The 18,342-nt window shown below is 41.0% G+C and overlaps 1 protein-coding gene across 13 annotated transcripts in view; it reads right to left on the reverse strand.

Annotated features, from left to right (window-relative positions):
- Positions 1-18,342, reverse strand: part of NRF1 (nuclear respiratory factor 1) — a 144,591-nt gene that overhangs the window by 67,401 nt on the left and 58,848 nt on the right. For all 13 annotated transcript variants that reach the window (XM_017532572.2, XM_017532580.2, XM_037740000.1 and 10 more), the window contains 2 exons: positions 13,782-13,908; positions 907-1,047 (listed from right to left, as the gene is read on the reverse strand). In XM_017532572.2, coding sequence (XP_017388061.1) covers positions 907-1,047; positions 13,782-13,908 — 268 coding nt within the window. The remainder of the gene's footprint in view (positions 1-906; positions 1,048-13,781; positions 13,909-18,342) is intronic.

The following is an 18,342-nucleotide window of genomic DNA, read 5'->3' on the forward strand; positions in this document are numbered from 1 at the left end:
AGTGCAATGGCATGATCTCAGCTCACTGCAACCTCTGCCTCCCAGGTTCAAGCAATTCTCCTGCCTCGGCCTCCTGAGTAGCTGGGATTACAGATGTCTGCCACAACATCCAGCTAAATTTTTTATTTTTAGCAGAGACATTTCACCATGTTGGCCAGATTGGTCTTGAACTCCTGACCTCAGGTGATCCACCTGCCTCGGCCTCCCAAAGTGCTGGGATTACAGGTGTGAGCCACTACACCCAGCAATTTTGACTTCCCTTCTTAAAGGAAGAGGAAATCAGGCTGGCACAGCGGCTCACGCCTATAATCCCAGCACCTTGGGAGGCCGAGGCAGGAGGATTGCTTGAGCTTAGTAGTTTGAGACAGCATAGGCAACATAGTGAGACTCCATCTTTAGAAATCATAAAATTTTTTAAATTTAAATAAAAATTTTTAAAAGGAAGAGGAAATCAATGATTCAGAAGACTGTTACTCTGAGTTTTACATTCTTATTTCTTGGGGAAGGGAGCTGTACTTAGTGATAACATGTAGTATTCAGAATTGACATTGAAATAGGAGCAGAGCAGACTGAGAGGCTAAAAGTTCACTTGCCCACCTTGACTGTGATTCATCAAACTCCTAATGTTCTTCTCAGACCAACCCCAAGCTAAAAGCTTTTTCTTTTTTTTTTTTTAAATCCAACCCAAAGGCCCAAGTGAAAGAAAAAAAAAAAGCTGCCAGAAGAAAGAGGAGACCACAGCCATGCTCTTGGTTGGGAGCAGTCTTCTGACACTGCAGTGTCTTTTCCAAGGCTGCTACTGTTTCAGCAGACTCCAATCTGTATCTCAGACCCTGGTCAGATCAGAGGCCCGCCCACACCTGTGCCACTTGTCTTTGTGTCTCCTCCTCACCTCCCGCCTCTTACCTGGGTCATTTTGTCCACAGAGACTGGAATTCCGTCGATGGTGAGAGGTGGCAGTTCTGAGTTAACCTCCTGTGGCGCAGGGGCGTGTTCTGCCAGAGCAGACTCCAGGTCTTCCAGGATCATGCTCTTGTACTTACGCACCTGCAGGGAATTAAGGGCAGAGGTAAACAAGACGCCCAACAACCAGGGAGGATTGGTGCCAAGCAACAAGAGAGTAGGTGGGGCTGGTCTTCCGAGCCATTGCATAGCCCTAAGAACAAACACTTCTATAAGCAAATACAAAAATACCCACTGGTCCCAAAGACATCATGCTGAATGGAATTAAATGAAAAGATGATGAAATTACAGGTAACAACAATAGAAGAGCCAGTGGAAATTTTTTCCAGAAATACTACTTCTCAGTTAAAATCATGTTTTCTCAATGAAGGTGCCATTGCCTGTTCTGGGTCTATCAGGCATGGTATTCACGGTTCTGCATTTCCCGGGCCATTGGATGAACAGCCAGCTGTGGCAGCTCATCACCAAAATCATTTTCAAGATCTTCAAGGATTTACAATTCTAAAACTCCAAGTAACCTATTCATTCAAAACTGCTGCTAGGTTCCTGGAAAGCCAGACTACCAAATAGACAGGAGATTCATGCGTACAAGAGACTGGACTGAAAAGAATCAGAGAAAAAAAAAAGATAGGTGTATTTTGTAGCTGAGTGCCACTACCGGTAAGACCCGGGCCAGAGGGAGCCTCACAGGTCAAATCTTCCTTCTGGTAGGCCCCGGTGACAGAAATGAACCTCCAACCCACGATGCCTTTAGGTCTAGCCCAGGTTGGAACCAGATATTGCTGTTCGTTGTCTGCATTCCCACCAGTCAGTGAAATATTTCTCAAAAGACAGAAAACTTAATGGTAACACATGAGACATGCACACATTCTTCTATTATGAACAAAAAGGGTGGACAGACGCTGGGTCCTCCAACCACCAATATAATGGGTTCATCTGAATGCCTGGAACTTGGAGGGGGAAAAATGGGTTCATTCACTTAGGAGGATACACAAGGGGGATGAGGAAACCCCTGAGAATAACAAAGAAGCCATGGAATTATGGAAATGTGGCAAGTGGGATAGGAAATTAACTTGCTTTCTGGGCTCAAGGCATTATTTTAGAAAAGAAAAGAGAAAATGAGGTTTGTCTAGAAGTTCCAACAACGTTTGAATCCTGGGTTATCTGTGAGTGGGTTGGACTCTACACATTTACTTATAAATATCTCATTATGTGGATGAAAAAAGAAAAATTCCCATATTCTACCCCAAGCATCTGAAAAAATAAATATTATTACTGGCTACATAGTACAACTTCTACAATTGAAGAATCCTCCAAATACGTCAATAAGGGAATGAGAGAAAAATAGCACAAATTTCTAGACTCATTATCTTTCCAGAGATTCAGTTTTATCCCGGTCTCTAATAAAAAGGAAAGTTTAAAAAATTATTGCCATTACATTTATTGCAACATAAGTAGCTGATGTTGCCACAGCAACTTTACAGGATTATATTTTCTGCTGTTTCTGTATTCTAGACAGTGTTTAGGCTGCCTACTCACAGACACACAAAAATAAATCTTACGAGCCTGGTGATATGGTTTGGCTCTGTGTCCCCACCCAAATTTCATCTCTATTGAAATCTCTACATGTTGAGGGAGGGACCTGGTGGGAGGTGACTGGATCACGGGGGCAGTTTCTCCCATCCTGTTCTTGTGATAGTGAGTTCTCACAAGAGCTGATGGTTTAAAAGTGTTTGTCAGCTCCCCTGGCATCCCCCACCCTGTATCTGTCTGTCTGTCTGTCTCTCTCTCCTGCCACCATGTAAGACATGCCTTGCTTCCCCTTCTGTCATGATTGTTAAGTTTCCTGAGACCTCCCTAGCCATGCAGAACTATAAGTCAATTAAACCTCTTTTATTTACAAATTATCCAGTCACAGGTAGTTCTTTATAGCACTGTGAAAACGGACTAATACACCTAGGTTCTGGTCTTAGAACTTTAAGCTTTATAAGGTTAAATCCTTATATTAGGTATAAGCCAATAGGAAGAATGATCATATTAGAAAAACAGGCTGTGTGTGGTGGCTCATGCCTGTAATTCCAGCACTTTGGGAGGCTGAGGCAGGCAGATGCCTTGAGTCCAGGAGTTTGAGATCAGCCTAGGCAACATGGTGAGACCCCGTCTCTGCTAAAAATACAAAAATTAGCTGGGCATGGTGGTGCGTTCCTGTGGTCCCAGCTACTCGGGAGTCTGACGTAGGAGGATGGCTTGAGTCCAGGAGGCGGAGGTTGCAGTGAGCTGAGATCATGTCACTGTAGTCCAGCCTGGGTGACAGCCAGACCTTGTCTCAAAAATAAATAAGTAAAAATTTAAAAATAAAAACAAATTTTATCAAGCTTTTAGAAACACCTGGCATTCAAAAATGGAATCATTAGGTTATTACTTCTTTATTAGCCAGTTTCAAACAATTTCAGCCATTTTTATGAGTCAGCTTATCAGTGCTATATAATTCCTTTAAAATATCTTTTTTAGTGCTGATAGAGCATCCCTGAGTAATTTACAACAAAACAACTTCAGGTATAACTGGAGCATTTCTATCTAAGCTTGCTTACTAAAGTTAAGTAACTTTCTCAGAATTACTGACCTAGTGTTTCAATTCTATCTGATTTATCAGTTCTGAGATACATTTTTCTTTCATATTTATCTGTCTTCTGAAATTAGGATAAATCTTAAAATTGCTTTGGACAAGGCAATAACAGGGCATAGCGGTCACGGCCTGCAGTTACGTCAACATGTTTGCTATCCCTGGCCTTTTTAGTCAGCAAATCATTTAGCACCATTTGAGAAGAGAATGTGAGTCTTGGCTGTTGTCTAATAACCTTCCCAATGACAATTTCTAGTAAGATCGAGAAGCACCGCCAGGCTCGGGGGCTCACACCTGTAATCCCAGCACTTTGGGAGGCCAAGGTGGGCAGAGGTCAGAAGTTTGAGACCAGCCTGACCAATATGGCAAAACCTCATCTCTACCAAGAATACAAAAATTAGCCGGGTGTGGTGGTAGGCGCCTGTAATCCCAACTACTCGGGAGGCTGAGGCAGGAGAATCGTTTGAACCCAGGAGGCAGAGGTTGCAGTGAACCAGGATCATGCCACTGCACTTCAGCCTGGGCAACAGAGCAAGACTCCATCTCAAAAAAAAAAAAAAAAAAAAGCACCTGCATCAAACCTGTTGCTGCTTGCGGGGAAAATCAGAGACAATAACAGAGCACTTTTTAAAGAAATAGGGCACTGCCCATTTTCATGATGGCACAGAGAACAATATTACATGAAAAAACACAGACAATGATGACTGAAACAAGAAGTAATTCAAAAGGGTTGGACTCTGAATGTGAAGAAATTTCAAAAATACTTTATTTCACTTATATTTTCCTTTTTATATACACACAAAAATGATACACGATTAAAAGCTATGTCAAAGTAAGTCTTGAAAGAGTTCTTTCAATAAGTAGAAAATAAAAATTCTGGTTGGGCGTGGTGGCTCACGCCTATAATTCTAGCACTTTGGGAGGCTGAGGGGAGTGGATCATGAGGTCAAGAGATTGAGACCATCCTGGCCAACAAGGTAAAAACCCGTCTCTACTAAAAAGACAAAAATTAGCTGGGTGTGGTGGCATGTGCCTGTAGTCCCAGCTACTCGGGAGGCTGAGGCAGGAGAATCGTGTGATCCCAGGAGGTGTAGGTTGTAGTGAGCCGAGATCAAGTTACTGCACTCCAGCCTGGGTAACAAGAGCGAAACCAGGAAAAAAAAAAAAAAAAAAAAGGAAAATAAAAATTTTAAGTGATAGCATTGTGTCAACATTCGTCAAGGTTTTTTCTTTCTTCATAGTACACAAATAACAGCACATCTTATAATCAATGGTGTCACAGATAAGATAAAATACGGGTTTATGTTCCAACTTATGCCTTCTATTCCAAAAACCATAGCTTATTCCTTTGTCACTTCACACCAATATGTCAACTAGTTGGTTTCACAACTATGGTAAACCACCACTTAAAATCAAAATCAGTTACCACTCTCTTCCCCCAATTCATTCTGTATACCACTGCCATTTGAAATTTTGGAAACACTTATCATCAAACACCGTTTATTGACCACTTACTTTGTGCCAAGCACTACATACACTGTCTCAAATACTACTTACCATAATTCTATAAGGAAAATATTATTATACTCATTTTGCAAATGAGAAAACTGAGGCTTAATAAACTTAAGTAACTTTCCCCAAATCATATTAACTAGTAAGAAGTATAGCTAAAAAATCAAACAAATTTTTATCTAGCTCCAAAGCTGGTATGGTTAGCCACATCACTATCATTTACCTTTTCTTCTCAAGAAACTGCTATAGTTCCCCACTTCTTACAGGATGAAGCCCAAGCTTCTCTGGCCCACAATTCATTCTTTCCAATTACTTATTTTCCCAATACTCCTCTGCCAGAGCCGCCATATACAGTAGTGCTTGCCAACCCTGGAGACTATGTGAATGATGCCTCTTGAGCTCCCAGCATACAACCTCCATGGAGTCCTATAATACCGAGCAACTTTACTCACTTTCTTCCCTTTTTAGCTGCCCAACTCGTCACCCACCTTGGCATCTAGCAAGTTCTTTTCTTTGAAACATCTAGAAATCTTTATTTATTTATTTATTTATTTGTTTGAGAAGGAGTCCTGATCTGTTGCCTAGGATGGAGTGCAGTGGTGCGATCTTGGTTCACTGCCACCTACATCTCCTGGGTTCAAGCGATTCTCCTGCCTCAGCCTCCAGAGTAGCTTGGATTATAGGCGCCCACCATCATATCTAGCTAATTTTTGAATTTTTAGTAGAGATGGGGTTTCGCCGTGTTGGTCTGGCTGGTCTCAAACTCCTGACCTCAAGTGATCTGGCCACCTAGGTCTCCTAAAGTGCTGGGATTACAGAGGTGAGCCACCACATAAATCTGCTTCTTATCCAATATTTTCAATTTTTTGCCAGGTGCGGTGGCTCATGCCTGTAATCCCAACACTGGGAGGCTGAGACAGGCAGATTTGCCAGAGGTCGGGAGTTTGAGACCAGCCTGGCCAGTATGGTGAAACCCTGTCTCTACTAAAAAATACAAAAATTAGCTGGGTGTAATGGTACTCGGGAAGCTGAGGCAGGAGAATTGCCTAACCCTGGGAGGTGGAGGTTGTAATGAGCTGAGATTGTGCCATTGCACTCTAGCCTGGGCAACAGAGCATGACTCCATCTCAAAAAAAAAAAAAAAAAAAAAAATTCCATTTTTCAAGGCCCAATTCAATTCCCACTTGCCCTGAAAAATCTTCCCAAGTATTCTTGCCATAATTCTCTTCCTCCATTCCTACTGACACAAATAAGCACGTGTCACTTATACTGTTATTTCCAGAACACACTATACACAACCAGTGCCTGACATTGCTGAGCATAGGGACCAGGTCCTTTGTTTATTTTACACACACACACACACACACACACACACACACACACACACACACACACACATTTTAATGAGACACGGTTTTACTATATTGTCCAGGCTGAAATATTATAAAATATTTCACATATTCAGACATATACAGGTAAAACATTAACAAACATTTATAATTATCAGAAATGGAGGGTGTTCAGGGTATTTAGGCGGCATTAGAGTTGTATTTTGTTTTGTTTTTGATACAGGGTCTTGCTCTGTCATGCAGGCTCATTCACTGCAGCCTTGAACTCCTGAGCCACAGTGATCCTCCCACCTCAGCCTCCCAAGTAGCTGGGATCACAGGCATGTGCCACCACACTTGGCTACTTTTTACAATGTTTGCTATAAGTCACTGGGCCTTTAGTTAGGTCGCAAAAATAGTACCAGACAAGATACCATAATTCTTTTCTATTTCTGACGCTTATCTGGATAAAGGAAGAGTCTTTGGGAAGGTCTCATAAATAATTTTTAAAAAAATTTTCTACAACTCCCTATGAGACTAAAAACATATTGTCATCTGAGGTATGTGACAAACAGCTGCCCTCAGACCTGTGACTGTGAAGCACATCTGGCTTTGAGCCAGGCCGCAGGCTGTGGCCCCTGAAGTTACGTTGGCTTCATCCTATTGTCTCTCCGGCCCCAGCATCTGCCTCCTTTCTCCTGCCTCAGTTCAGGGCTCTAGTTTCCCCCTAGTCCCTTGGGGTTCCCAGTTTTGAACCCTGAAACCCCAAAGGACTAAGATGGAATCCTTATCTCATACCTTTTATCCAATAGTGTTAAATAGTTATATGTTGACTAATACATGAGCAACGGGGCTTTCACTACGCTACTTTCCACATGTGCTTCCAAACTGCATGCAACTTGAAGCCATTTTTCAAAATCTATATAAATGGATGACTTAGGAGAAATCAAGACTGCCTCCAGAGTCCACTTATCTATTAAGTAGGAAGAATTAAACAAAGGCAGATGGACAATTTCTAAGAAGCTGGTGACAACTCCAGAACTACCTCTTGCCCCTGTGACTGGGAATGATTTCTGCACCTGTAAAACTGGTTAGTCATATCTGGTATGCCCATCTAAACACTGTGGGTTATCGACTGAGGAAAGAGCTCCACCTTCAGAAACTCCCACAGTTCTTCTTTCTTGTTTTTTATTAAAGGAAGTTCTGTGTTCCACAACAAAATATTTCTAAGCCTATTCCTACAAAATTCATTAAAGTATATGATATGGTAGTAAGCCACAAAGAGAATGCCCTCAGGGAATGGCATCTTTAAGATCTATAGGGCCGGGCGCAGTGGCACAAGCCTGTAATCCCAGCACTGTGGGAGGCCGAGGCGGGTGGATCACGAGGTCAAGAGATCGAGACCATACTGGTCAACATGGTGAAACCCCGTCTCTACTAAAAATACAAAAAATTAGCTGGGCATGGTGGCGCGTGCCTGTAATCCCAGCAACTCAGGGGGCTGGGGCAGGAGAATTGCCTGAACCCAGGAGGCGGAGGTTGCGGTGAGCCGAGATCGCATCATTGCACTCCAGCCTGGGCAACAAGAGCGAAACTCCGTCTCAAAAAAAAAAGATCTACCATGTGCCAATGCTTTTTATGCCAGGTCTTCCTAAGCATTTTATATACAGGGGGATGATAATCAACTTTTACTAATTTCTACTGCTTCCAAGTGAGGTGGGTATTATCATCCTTATTTTACATTTGAGGACACTGAGTCACAGACAGAAAAAAATCGGTGTGGAGAACCATTCAAAAAACCAAAGTTTAGGCCAGGTATCGTAGTTCATGCCTGTAATCCCAGCACTCTGGGAAGCCAAGATGGGCAGATCACCTGAAGTCAGGAGTTTGAGACCAGTCTGGCCAACATGGTGAAGCCCTGTCTCTACTAAAAATACAAAAAAATTAGCTGGGCGTGGTAGTGGGAGCTTGTAATCCCAGCTATTCAGAAGGCTGACGCAGGAAAATCACTTGAACCTCGGAGCCAGAGGTTGCAGTGAGCCGAGATCATGCCACAGCACTCTGACCTAGGCGACAGAATGAGTGTATGTGCTATAAAGGATGACACAGCCAGCTTCATAGCTCTTTACTTCTTATGGTATCAATTTAGATCCAAAGTGGGAATAGAATTTATAAACTAAATCTGCATTTTAACATTTCGGAGTGCTGCCAACCCATTTCAGATGCTTTAGTCATTCAACAGATATTCCTGAGGAACTACTGTGGCAAGCGCAGTGCTTGGTACTGGAAGCATAATGGAGGGCAAAGTAGATCCAGTCCCTGCCCTCTTGGAGCTTACAATCTAGCTGGGATGGGCATTAATAGAATAACCTCACGGATAAATAAAGCTGTGTCTTTAGTAAGTGTTCAGAAGTCCTGTGAGAGTTTTGGATAGAATAGGGTGCTCTGACCTGCTCAGCAAGGTCAGAGAAAACTTCATGAATAAAGTGTTGACTGAGCTGAGTAAAAGTCAATAAAGTAAAAAACGAGGTAAAAGAGGGCAAATCAGAGGGAAGAGCATAGACACAAAAGTTCTGCAGAGGAAAGCAGCAGAGTCTGTGCAAGAGACTGAACAGAGCCTTGTGGCTTGAGTGGAGAGTGAATTGGGGGAGCAAGGCAAGATGAGGCTGGGGACAGCTAGAGTCAAGTAAAGAACTCTTGCCGCTGAAAAGGGACCTGGATGGACATCAGATCTGATAGCTAGGGTGGTAGCAACAGAAATAGAGAAAAGTGACCTGGTTTGAGAGACATTTAGGAAATGAATGAAGAACAAAATAATGGATGGGCTATGGGGTAAAGAAGAGAGAAAGATGCCAAAAATGGTTCCAAGTTTCTGGCTTGCGTAACTGGATGGGGTGGCGGGGGGTGGGGGAGGGTGGGGACAAATACTGGAAACACCTTAATGGCTGGGGGAAGCGGGATTTAAGTTTAGTTTAGACATGCTGAGTTTGAGGTGCTATTAAGATATCCAAAGAAAGAGTTTTCTCTTTCTTATTCTCCTTCAGTCACATCTTTCGGAAGTATTCTGATGTCTGTTTTATATTATTTGTGTCTTCTGTATATACAAAAAACTTTTCTTACCCTGACTCTACTATTCAGAAGTTGAGGAATCTTGGCCAAATCACTATGTTGCCCAGGCTTGTCTTGAACTCCTGGCCTTCCACCTCAGGCTTCCCAAGTGCTGGGATTACAGGCATGAGCCACTGTACCTGGCCTCATTTTTGCTTTAAAGTTACTTGAATAATATAAAGGTTCATTATAAATATGTACATCTTACCTTAGCTGGGCATGGTGGCACATGCCTGTATTCCCAGCTACTCAGGAGGCTGACATGGGAGGATCACTTGAACCCAAGAGGTGGAGGTTGCAGAGAGCTGAGACTGCGCCACTACACTCCAGCCTGGTGACAGGGTGAGACCCTGTCACTAAATAAATAAATACTTCTTATTAAAACTAAATTACCCTGGGTTCTCAGTTAATACTTGTTTGCCTTGACAATTAGGCTTTGTCTGATATTAACGCTGTGATCCATGATTTATTATTGTAGGCATTTCTCTGATAGACTTCTGCCTGCTTTTTTACATTTCACTTTTAACATTTATAAAACAGCTTTACTGACACACAGTTCACACACTATATGGATTTGTTTCCTACGGCTCCCACAAATCACCACAAACTGGGTAGCTTAAACCTACACAAATTTACTTTCTTGGTTTTACTTGGCTAAAGTCAAGGTGTTGGCAGGGCTGGGTCCTTCCGCAGGCTCTAAGGGAGCCTCTCTAAGGGAGAATCGTCTCTTTGCCTTGTCTAGCTCTGTCTAGCCTGTATCACTGGCTCTGGACCCCTCCTTACGTCCAACCTCTTGCTTCCACCAGCACATCTACTTCTATGCCAATCTCCCTTTGTTTCCCTCTTATAAAGATACTTGTGATTAAGTTTAGGGCCTACCTGGATAATCAAGAATAATCTCCCCATCTCAAGACTCTTAACTTAATTACAACTGCATTTTTGCTATGTAAGGTAACATTCACAGGTTCCAGGGGTTAGGACCTACACATCTCTGGGGGTCATAACTCAGTTTGCCATACCATACAATTCACCCATTTAAAGCATAAGACTTTATACTTATAGGGTCCTAAAATTATGGCCAAAATCTAATTTTAGAGCATTTCATTCCCTCTAAAAGAAAACCATGCCCACTGGCTGTCACTCCCCATTCCTCCCTTCCCCTTCCCCAGTCTCTGGCAACCACGAATCCACTCTCTCTGTATAAATAAGGTTTATCTATCCTGGACATTGCATATAAATGGAATCATACAATATGTGGTCTTTTGTGACTGGGTTCTTTGCTTAGCAGAATGTTGCTAAGGTTCTTCCATGCTGTAGTATAATATGAGTACTTCTTCCCTTTTTCTTGCTGAATAATATTCTATCCTATGGATATACCTCATTTTATTTATCCATTTATCAGCTGATGAACATTTGCGCTGTTTCCACTTTTTGACAATTATCAACAATGTTGCTATAAACACTGTGTACAAGTTTGTGTGTGAACATGTTTTCAGTTCTCTTGGGTATAACTTAGGAACAGAACTGCTAGGTCACATGGCAACTCTACTTTTAACATTTTGAGAGACTGACAAATTGTTTTCCAAAGCAGCTGTACCATTTTGCCTTTTCTTTCTCCAAATCTTCACCAACACTTATTGTTATCTTTTTGATTATACTCATCCCTGTGGGTATGAAGTGGTATCTCGGTGTGGTTCTATTTTCATTTCCCTAATGACTAGTGATAAAGACTAGTGATAAATAGTGATCAATAACAAATGATTATTTATCATTAGTTCTCATGTGCTTGCTGGCCATTACTATATCTCTTTGGAGAAATATCTATTCAGACCTTTTGCCTATTTTTATTTTTATTATTATATTCTGAGACAGAGTCTCACTCTATTTCCCAGGCTGGAGTGCAGTGGCACGGGATCTTGGCTCACTGTAACCTCTGCCTCCTGGGTTCAAGTGATTATCCTGCTTCAACCTCTGGAGTAGTTGGGATTACAGGTGCCTGCCACTGTGCCCAGCCAATTTTTGTATTTTTAGTTGAGATGGAATTTCACCGTGTTGGCCAGGCTGGTCTTGAACTCCTGGCCTCAAGTGATCCACCTACTTTGGCCTCCCAAAGTGCTAGGATTATAGGCATGAGCCACTATGTGCGGCCCTTTTATCTATTTTTAAATTGGGTTGTCTTTTTATTGTTGAATTGTAAGAATTCTTTATACATTCTCACCACAAGTTTTTTTAAATCAGACATTATGATTTGCAAATATTTCTCCCATTCTGTGTGTTGTCTTTTTACTTTCTTGATTCTATTACTTGAATCTGTTTTTAACATTTGTGAGCGGCTATGAGTATGACATATACATTGAACAGAGATGGGTCTGATTTGGGTTGTTGTTCCAACCTGAAAGAACATCTATGCCTTTAACAAGGCAGTTTAACCCATTTATATGTATGGTTTATAACAGAATTAACTGGCCTCACTTGTATTATTGTGTTCTAGACTATGTGTTTTATTTAGTTTTTAAAAACTCCTTCCTTGTTTTCTGTGTTTTATAGAGAGACTTGGTCTTGTTTCTTTTTTCTTTAGTATTCTGGAAAATATATTCTGCTTCTAAATTTTACTGGTACTTGTATTCCCTAACCTATATTTAGCAATGTCAGTCAAAGGTAAAAGCTTTTTATCTTAGTCTAGTCTACCCTGTTTAACAGAGTCTGTATCTTCCTGTATTCTATGGAGAACTCCAACAGTTTCCCAAACTTAAAAACAATTTTTTGCAGTAAGTAATTTTCTGAAGTATTTTTCTGAGTCTTCTGGGTGAATCTTTTTCATAGATTGCACCATCTTTATTACTATCAGTAGTAGCATTGTTTTAGCTTTTCGGCACTAGAGAAGAGAAGACATGCCAGATTTCATGGTTGTCAACAGTGTGACAGTAAAGGCTATTTCTCAGGCACCATTTTGAACTAGAAGCCTTCTACTATATTCTTCTAAGGAAAGGTCGTAACACATCCTAATTGTAGGGCTTCAGGAATTTTTGGAAAAACTCAAAATTCAAAAATGTTAAGAAATAACCACAACATTTCAGAGATAGCAAGGTGGTGTGAAAAAATATACAACAAACAGAATTTCTATCAACGGATTAGTAATTCTGAACTCAAGCCTATATTCAATATGGGAGACATCTAATAAATGTCATTTTAAGCTAATAAATTTTATCCTAATAAAAACAAAATGCAATTTAAATCCTGACAGATCATTATGCTACTAATGATTCAAAGTTAATGTGGCCTGAGAAAGAATAGTTCTCATTGTATAAGTACACAGGGGCAAAAGACTATTTTTATAAAATTAGCTCTGGATAATTATACAATCAAAATGTTCAAATATATTTCTATATTTGGAGCAGAGTATTAAATCAATTCTTTGAAGAAATGTAGGAGATTTCAAATATGTACCTCAAATAATGATCAATAAAATGCCCCCAGGTTTCCCTCATGAAGCTGATACCTTGGAATTATCTACTATTTTGTTTCTGATATAAATCAGTAATTTTGTTACAAAATCCTGCATTAGTCTCCTAATAAAGAAAACAGCGTGTTTCCCTGCCCCCTCTCATTCAGGAATAGGAAGATGGTGTGAAAAAAATACAACAAACAGAATTTCTATCAACTGACATTTATTAGATGTCTCCCATATTGAATATAGGCATTAAATTTTGAGTTCAGAATTACTAATCCGTTGATAGAAATTCTGTTTGTTGTATATTTTTTCACACCACCTTGCTATCTCTGAAATGTTGTGGTTATTTCTTAACATTTTTGAATTTTGAGTTTTTCCAAAAATTCCTGAAGCCCTACAATTAGGATGTGTTACGACCTTTCCTTAGAAGAATATAGTAGAAGGCTTCTAGTTCAAAATGGTGCCTGAGAAATAGCCTTTACTGTCACACTGTTGACAACCATGAAATCTGGCATGTCTTCTCTTCTCTAGTGCCGAAAAGCTAAAACAAATCTAAAACCCTCCCCTGGCCACCCATTGCATCTGGGGAGGTAAAATGCCTTGACATAGGAAGTAAAAACAGAAATAATCTTCTTGTTTTGATATGCATAAAGTAGTCTGAAAACTAGTCCCCACTCACACTCCTGGATTAGAGGGTAATAGAAATGCCAACTGTTATACTAGACAGAGGATCAGAAGAATGGGAGCAACTGACGGAAAGCAAAGGGCATCTGCGAACAGCTTGGTTCTCACTTACCACATTCTCCAAAGGTGCTGCCCCAAACACTTTAAAGACAGGGTTGGGTTTGGAGGGTGAGATACAGAGGACAATAGCTTGCTGTCCCACGCGAGTAGTATATTCATCTAATGTAGCTCGAAGTTTCCTGAATCAGAAAAGGAAAAAAGAATAACAACAGTTTTAAAAAGGTAGAAATTATAGTGACATAGACACAAATGACTTAAGACAGTTTAATCAGATGCGCTTTCTTTTACGTAAAATGTGAAAAAGAGAATGTGAGATTTTCTATCCTATTTAGCAAAAATATGTACATACCTTTTTCTTAACGGCTACTGATAGAAGGGTCAGCTGAAGGTTTTGCCTTGGGACATAGCCATGACACAATTTTGAACATAGTGAGTATTATTCTTCTTGATCTGAGCAACACCACTTACTGCTACTTACAGTTATAAAGATTACAACTGGCCAGGCACGGTGGTTCATGCCTGTAATCCAGCACTGTGGGAGGCCGAGGCGGGCAGATCACTTGAGGCCAGGAGTTCGAGACCAGCCTGGCCAACATGGTGTAAACCCTGTCTCTACTGAAAATACAAAAGCATTAGCCAGGCATGGTGGCACATGCCTGTAATCCCAGATTCTTGGGAGGCTGAGGGACAAGAATTGCTTGAACCCAGGAGGTGGAGGATGCAGTGAACCAAGATGGCGCCACTGCACTCTAGCCTGGGCGACAGAGTGAGACTCTGTTTCAAAAATAGATAAATAAATAAAAATCACAACCAAGATGTGCTCTTACAGAATTTATCATATCATCTCCATGCTAAATAAAAAGGGCTCAAATGATTTGCTTTTACTATTTCTTATTGATATACTCATTGTTTATATCTCATTGACATAATTTTGTCCAAAAATGCTACAAGCATACCGAGTTTTATCGTGCTTTGTTATTTTGTGTTTCACAGATACTGTCTGGGGGGATCTTTTTTTTTTTGAGACAGAGTTTCGCTCTTCTTGCCCACGCTGGAGCACAATCTCGGCTCACTGCAACCTGCGCCTCCCAGGCTTAAGTGATTCTCCTGCCTCAGCCTCCTGAGTAGCTGGGATTATAGGCGTGCACCACCACATTCGGCTAATTTTTTGTATCTTTAGTAGAGATGAGATTTTACCATGTTAGCCAGGCTGGTCTTGACCTGACCTGAGGTGATCTGCCAGCCTCGGCCTCCCAAAATGCTGGAATTACAGGCGTGAGCCACCATGCCCAGTCAGGACAGGCTGACTCCCTTGTTAGGAGCTAATTCAGCTAGTGACTTTAGGGTCCTTTAAAAATCGTGCTAAATCTACTCTGCCTGTGCTCTATAAATAGAATAAAATCTGGATGGCAGCACATCTGTTTACAGCATGGTTTATAGAATATTTTAAGCCCATTGTTGAGACCCACTGCTCAGAAAAAAAGGATTCCTTTCAAACTATTGTTGCCCACTGACAATGCACCTAGTCACCCAAGAGCTCTAATGGAGATGTGCAAGATTAATGCTGTTTTCGTGCCTGCTAAGATAACATCCATTCTACAGCCCATGTATCAAGGAGTCATTTCAACATTCAGGTCTTATTATGTAAGAAATACATTTTGAAAGGCTATAGCTGCTATGGTGATTCATCTGATGGCTCTGGGTAAAATAAATTGCAAACCTGGAACAAATTCACCTTTCAAGATTGCAAGTACTTTCACCTTAATGATTTCACCATTAAGAGCACTTGCAATTCACGGGAGGAGGTCAAACTATCAACATTAATGGAAGTTTGGAAGAACTTGATTCCAAGCCTCATGGATGACTTTAAAGGGTTCAACACTTCAGTGAAGGAAATAACTTGCAGTAGAAACAGCAAGAGAACCAGAATTAAAAGTGGACCCTGAAAATGGAACTGATTGCTATAATTTCATGAAAAAATTTGAATGGATGAGAGTTGCTTCTTATTGATGAGCAAAGAGTGGTTTCTTGAGATGAAATCTACTCCTGATGAAGATGCTATGAATACTGCTGAAATCACAATAAAAGATTTAGAATATTACACAAACTGAATTAATGAAGCAACAGCAGAATTTGAGGGGATTTACTCTGATTTTGAAAGTTTTACTGTGGGTAAAATGCTATCAGACAGCATCACATGTTACAGAGAAATCGTTCATGAAAGGAAGAGTCAATCAATATGGCAAAATTTTTTGTCTTATTTTAGGAAACTGCCACAGCTACCCCAACCATCAGCAACAACCAACCACCCTGATCAGTCAGCAGTCATCGACATCAAGACAAGACCCTCAACCAACAATAAGATTACGACTGAGTGCAGCCTCAGATGAGCACTAGCATCTTTTAGCAATAAAGCGTTTTAGTGGTCAGGCCCAGTGGTTCACACCTGGAATCCCAGCACTTTGGGAGGCTGAGGCGGGAGGACTGCTTGAGCCCAGGAGTTCAAGAGCAGCCTGGGCAACATAGTGAGACCCTGCTTTTACAAAAAAAAAATAAAAATAAAAAATAAACAAAAGAAAAAATTAGTCAGGTATGGAAACATGCACCTACTGTCCCAGCTACTTGGGAGGCTGAGTGAGAGGATCACTTGAGCCCAGGAGATTGAGGCTGCTGTAAGCAATGACTGTACCACTGCATTCTAGCCTGGACATCAGAGCTAGATTCTGTCACACACACACAAAAGAGTATTTTAAAATTATGGTATGCACATTGCTTTTTTAAGACATAATGCCACTGCAACACTTAACAGAGTATAGTGTTAACACAACTTTTTTATGCACTGAGAAACCATAAAATTTCTGTGACTTATTGTATGACACTTGCTTTATTGCAGTGGTCTAGAACCAAACCTGCAGTATCTCCAAGGTATATCTATACTTTAAAAATGTTGTAGCTTCAGATTTTCATTGTGATACAAACAATTATTCTCAGTCCTATAGTATTTCACAAGTTAGGATGATATGAAAACAGCTGAGTTTTGTTTTTTTTTTTTAGATGGAGTCTCACTCTGTCTCCTAGGCTAGAGTGCAGTGGTGCAATCTCGGCTCACTGCAGCCTCTGCCTCCTGGGTTTAAGCAATTCTTCTCCTGCCTCAGCCTCCCAAGTGGCTGGGATTGTAGGTGCCCGCCACCACGCCTGGCTAATTTTTTGTATTTTTAGTGGGAATGGGGTTTCACCATGTTGGCTGAGATGGTCTCGAACTCCCTACCTCAGGTGATCTGCCCGCCTCGGCCTCCCAAAGTGCTGGGATTATAGGCGTGAGTCACCATGTCCAGCTGAAAACAGCTTTTTTTTTTTTTTTTTTTTTTTTTTTTAAATTTTACTTTAAGTTCCAGGATACATGTGCAGAATGTGCAGCTTGTTACATAGGTATTTAAGTGCCATGGTGGTTTGCTGCACCTGTCAACCTGAAAACAGCTTGTTAAAATATAGTAACAATGTATTAAACAGAAACACTGTCTTTTCCCTCTGAAATCACAGGAGATTATTTTAAAGTTCTACATTTCAGAATTCTCCAGGGAACGTCTTCTACCCTTTGAAGAGACTGGTGAGCGAAGGACCACTTATCAAACAAGAAATCTGATGGAATTCTTTGAAACAATGGTGTATATTCACTGCCTCCATTTCCTCTCTCCCCATTCTCTGTTAAAGCTATTCCAATCTTTTCATCCTTACCACTCCTTTAAATACACTCTTGTCAAGTTCAGTCATGAACTCCATGTTACTAAATCTAATGGTCAGTTGGCATCTTTTTCAACCCATCAGCAGCATTTGATAGCTGATCACGTGCTCTCCTTTCTGACACACTTTTTGTACCTGGTTTCCAGAATACCACTCTCTTGGTTTGTTTCCTGACTCACTGGTTGCTTCTTAGACTCTTTTGCTGGTTCCTTTCATCTCTCCAACTTCTAAAAGGTGGAGTGCTTCAGGCCTCAGTCCACACTCACTCCCTAAGTGACCTCATCCAGTCTCCTAGTTCTAAATACTACCTATATGCTTATAATATCTTCAGCTAAGCCCTCTCATTTGCATTCCAGACTCATATATCCAACTGCTTATTTTGTATCTCCACTTAATGGTTAGAGGCATCACAAACTTGCCATGTCCAGAACCAAATTCCCGATTCTGTCTCACCCTCACTGCCATGCTCGCTTCTCCTTCAGTAAATGTCATCTCAATCTACTAATCAGACCAAAAATCACCTGCACTCTTTTTTTTTCCTCTCACACTCCACATGAACAAATCATGGTGAGTTGACTTTTGAAATATACCTAGAACCTGATCACTTCTTGCTACCCATGCTGCTGCCATGTTTTAAGACATTATCATTTCTGGTCTAGATTACTATATTCACCTTCTAATTGGTCTCCCTGATTCCATTCTTGTTTCCCCAGAATTTATTCTCAACACAGTAGCCTGAGTGATTCCTTAAAAATATAAGTCAGCTGGCCGGGCGCAGTGGCTCAAGCCTGTAATCCCAGCACTTTGGGAGGCCGAGGCAGGTGGATCACGAGGTCAAGAGATCGAGAACATCCTGGTCAACATGGTGAAAC

The sequence above is a fragment of the Cebus imitator genome, unplaced genomic scaffold (assembly GCF_001604975.1).
Source record: "Cebus imitator isolate Cc_AM_T3 unplaced genomic scaffold, Cebus_imitator-1.0 Scaffold77, whole genome shotgun sequence".
Classification (NCBI taxonomy): Eukaryota; Metazoa; Chordata; class Mammalia; order Primates; family Cebidae; genus Cebus; species Cebus imitator.